Below are 4,609 nucleotides of genomic sequence, written 5' to 3'. Positions count from 1 at the left end.
TACCCACCGCCTTCTCAAATATAATCTTATAAAGGTCCAGAATCTCGGGAGCCAACGAGGGGGGGTGGGGCGAGGGTTCTTGTCTTATACAATCATCATTGTTTTTAGATGCATTGTCTCCAGCTTGTCTTTGCTTATCTTGTCTTCCTAAATCTTCATTTCATCTTTTAAACTACTCAACTAATTTCATAAACTCTTGGGTTTTTTCATCTTCTGGGGTTCAATACTTGATTTGCTTTTCTTGATCTTCCTAACCAAGAATTTTTGAATCACTTGATCTACGATTCCTTGATCATTTAATATCTTGATCTCTTGATTTCGTAAATCATTGTTTCTTGATCTTTTTTATCTTTATCTCCTGATCCCCTGATCTCCCCTGACAAGGTTGTGTTGTTCTCTGGTTTATATTGTTGAGATATCTTGTAATTTTAGTTTTATCCTCTGGTATATAATTGAGATTAGAGTAGAGTAGAGAAACCTACCATTCATCGTAGTGCAACGGATAATAATGTAAAGGGTACGGATAAGAATGTAGTGCAACGGATAATAATGTAAAGGGTACGGATAAGAATGTAGTGCAACGGATAATAATGTAAATGGTAAGGATTAGAACCTAAAGGTATGGATAAGAATGTAGTGCAACGGATAATAATGTAAAGGGTACGGATAAGAATGTAGTGCAACGGATAATAATGTAAATGGTAAGGTTAAAAATGTAAAGGGTATGGATAAGAATGTAAAGGTATCCAACACTCAACCTTTACTTGCCCAAACATTTCATTCATTCTTCCCATTTCATTTATTCGTTCATTTACTCATTCATTCATTCGTCCTTTGTGGAAGCAATCGATTTCATTTATTGCAATATACAAGAGATTGGGATATACTTAAACATTTATAATTAAGAGCTATGGTCAGCGGGAGGGGTAATTCCACCCTCCCCCTCCCCCGGGTCCCCTTGAATCAAATTATAGCCGCTTCTGGACGACATGGTAGTCGGTTTCTTTGAACTCATTCTATTCATTCTTCCTTCATTCTTACTCATTTCTTTCTTCCAGTTTTACTCTTCCGTCCTTTTCTTTTAATCCTCTTCCTCCTTCATCTTTTTTCCTCACTACCTTGATTTCCCATTCTTCTCGTTTACTTCTTTTCTCTGTTTTTTGAATTTCCTTGCTTTCCTTCCACTTTTTCATGTTCAAATTCATGTTTTTGTCCTGTTTTTTTCCACCCCTTTAATCTTATTTTTACTTTATATATTCATCTGAAATCCATTAGTATTTCTTCAACTTCTATCTTGAGTCCTTTTTAAGAGTTACTTTTACTCCTCTCTTACATCCTCCTCTGTTCGTCCTGCAATACCTATCTCCTGGTTTCTATTATTATTGTTTTTGTTTACAAATATAAATCCTACGTTAGTAATCTTCTCTCTTTTCTCTTTATCAGTTGGTTGAAACCCAAGGTTTATAGGGATACTTCATACACTTAAACTGAGTTCGGGGAAAACAAGAAATATATCTTTAACTTTTTAATAAATCGGCCGTGTTTTACTTCTAACATTCTTTCTGTTTCCTTCTTGATCCTAAAGAAGATTTCCCATTCATCCGGGACCTGGGTGCACGGCAGGGTTCAATTCTTGGCCCCTCGCTCTGAACTTTAATATCCTGGTAGCATGGATAAGTTAGGGGTTAGACATTCATCATGAGTATATAAGAAGTAGGAGATGAACTATTGTTTAGAAGTGACCGTTCAGCGTTCTTTATACCAACATGTTTTAGTCCTTCTTTTTAAAGAAGGTTCTTCGATTTTTTCTCCATCAGCTCTCTACAGTGTATGTGTGTGTGTGGGTTGGGATGGGGGGGGGGTCAGGTTAGTTTCCCGCCCTATGCTCCCTATGCTACCTATACCCTCTGCATACGGTTATTATGAATGAAATACCTGAACCCACCGTGGAAGATTTTATACATTCTTTCCCAAACATTTCTGCGCAATTATTCATTTTCAAAATCCATTAGTTTCCGGCCAAACCACGTTTTGCAAATATTTCCTTAAAAAAAACATTATTGTAACATAAATGTGTGTTTATGAAATTTTTAATATTGTTTTTTTTTCTCTTTAGAACTCTGAATCTGATCTTCCCGTCTGTTCTCCCTTTTCTGTTTGTGGAAAGCTGGATACCTACAGTACACCATGGATGGAGCGACAGTGTCGCTGTGCAACCTCGTCCTGTTCAACGTCGACACATGTACGCGATGGGCATACTGTACATGATAGAACTAAGCAGTACAAGGTATTTTTATTTTATTTGTAAACCCATGGTTCATTTTCCACTTTCTTGAAATGTTAAGTTTATCAGATTCAAATTGATAGATTTACAAAGAATAAATGTATATTAGAGGAATGAATACTTAAATGATGAATGACAGATTGTAATATGAGAGACTTAAACGTCGAGTAGAAGAGTATCGTAAGCTTAAATCAATATTAGTCCGAAACCTGACACTTCAACTAGTCCTTGTTTACGGAAACCTGAAACCTAAAACTTTTGTTTTGATTAAGATTTAATCTTTTCCTTCCTTGCATCCTTTTTACTTTCACCTTCTGACCCCTTGATTTGACTAGTACTTCTTTCTAGACTTTTTAAAAACTTTATATGTATTAGTTCGGTCAACAACAGTCTTTTATCCTAGATCTGCGAGCCTGTGAAGAAACTGAAAAGATGTAAATATTTCCGTGACGTGACGTGGACCAACATCGTTTACCCGGACAACTCGACGCAGCAGGTCATGCACTGCCGGTGTCCGAAGAACTCCGTGGCCTATCTCGTAAAACGCCACGCTTACCAGACCGATGCAGGACTAGGATATCAGTTCAGCTTCGCCTGCTCACCACAAACGGTAAATTTGAATTTCTAAACTGCACTTTTAAAAATGTGGAGAAAATAGATCTGTTTAAAGTTAATTACCCATATATTTACTCCTTTTTGTTTTTAGAAGTTGAAGTGTGAACGCAAGGAGCCCTGTCGACTTTTCTCCGTGAAAAAATCTGGAGGTCGGGATGATGTTGATGAGGTCACAATGTCCAGCCTTTGCTCTTGTCCTCACAACCACAGATGTCCTAAGCACCACCTGGATGTTGGTGTTGTACCGGGCCGAGTGTACACAGAAGATGCTGTACGGACATACAGTGGGTACTGTATGTGAGATACGGGAAGGGGGTTTGGGTAACTACAACCTGTGATTTTATCAGATATATCTATATACCATGTAAGACTGACTGCACCAAGACTGTCTGAGAGAGATGTGCGAACTGAGATGAGAATGGAAAGTCCTTCCATACTAAGAGCTAGACCTGGATCTAGTTGATCCAGGAGAAGAGAAAAAAGAACCTAAAGGAATAGAACCTAGAGCTACAGGCCTGAAACTCTAAGCTGCTTGACATAAACTTGGGCTGCGAGTCAAAGCTTAACGATTCCTAGTGTTTTAGCGTTACTTGCGACGATGCCTCGTAATCTTTGAGAGAATGGCGCGCAAGACTGTACGGATGCCGCAAGTGATTACAGACTATCCCGGTGGATATTTAAAATGTTCCACTTTTAAAGTTGCTTCCCTGTTGCTGTGATAACTGTGCAGGCGGCAGCCATGCATTTATATTATAAATTATTAATAAAGTAGAAAATAAAGTATCATTATAAATAAAATTAGACATAAAGCTTTTTTTATGAATATTCTATGTATATATTTTTTGTTAATATGTAGAGTGAGTAACACTGTGTTACCCACAATAGAGACGACTGTACAGAATAAATAAGTCTTTTTCTTAATGGTACCCTAGAGCTTCACATTTGTTTTTATCTATAACTGCATTTGCTAATTGATGCGTACATTTTAAACCTTATAACATAAGCTTAATATTTTTATAATCAAAGGTTTTCAGGTGATTGTTAAAGCCTCATACATTCTGGGTAACCCTGTATAAAGAGAAAAGTTATAAAAGTCGTTGTCATTAAAGTCTCGTCTGTTATGAATACCCCTACAAACTATTACACAAGTCTTTAAACCAAATGTTATTAAGATATTTAATATAATAATGCATCAAAAAAATGTTTACTTAGAGAGCATGGATTTACACAAATTAGTTCTCTTCTAGAGTCAGAATCAATGAATGTTGAAAATCTTTATAAAAAATAAACATTTAAATTTGAAGTTTTTATATTTGTTTGATATAAACAAACTGAACACTCACCTCAAACTCAAATTCTCTGATCACTTTATCTTTGCAACCTGATCTATAATTGGTTTTTTGTTCAATAAAAAGATTTTAAAAATGTATAAATCGTCTTCGTTGATGCTTTTAATTGGCAACGAATACAGTGCGACCCACAAAACTGTGGAAAAGAAAGACAAGTATAGTTTTAAATAGTCCAATGAACATGAAACAAGAAAATTGTGCAGTGTACACAGATCCATTTCACTTATCAAGTTGAATTTCAGGCTACTGCTAAAACAATTTGCTTTATACAATTAAATCAAATACACATACGATTGCTTAAATGAAGTCTTCTTATTCCACAGTTTTATGGGTCTCACTGTATGATGAGGAACTCATTTTC

At 36.1% G+C, this 4,609-nt stretch overlaps 1 protein-coding gene across 1 annotated transcript in view; it reads left to right on the top strand.

Moving 5' to 3' along the window:
- LOC111710036 (protein giant-lens) overlaps positions 1-3,690 on the top strand; it is a 5,921-nt gene extending 2,231 nt beyond the window's left edge. The window contains exons 2-4 of the mRNA XM_023484049.1: positions 2,117-2,287; positions 2,688-2,894; positions 2,991-3,690. Of these exons, the coding sequence (XP_023339817.1) occupies positions 2,117-2,287; positions 2,688-2,894; positions 2,991-3,200 (588 nt within the window). The 3' untranslated portion in view covers positions 3,201-3,690. The remainder of the gene's footprint in view (positions 1-2,116; positions 2,288-2,687; positions 2,895-2,990) is intronic.
- The last annotated feature ends 919 nt before the right edge of the window (positions 3,691-4,609 follow it).

This window comes from Eurytemora carolleeae, unplaced genomic scaffold (genome assembly GCF_000591075.1).
Source record: "Eurytemora carolleeae unplaced genomic scaffold, Eaff_2.0 scaffold423, whole genome shotgun sequence".
Classification (NCBI taxonomy): domain Eukaryota; kingdom Metazoa; phylum Arthropoda; class Copepoda; order Calanoida; family Temoridae; genus Eurytemora; species Eurytemora carolleeae.
This window is presented reverse-complemented; position numbering and strand designations above follow the sequence as displayed.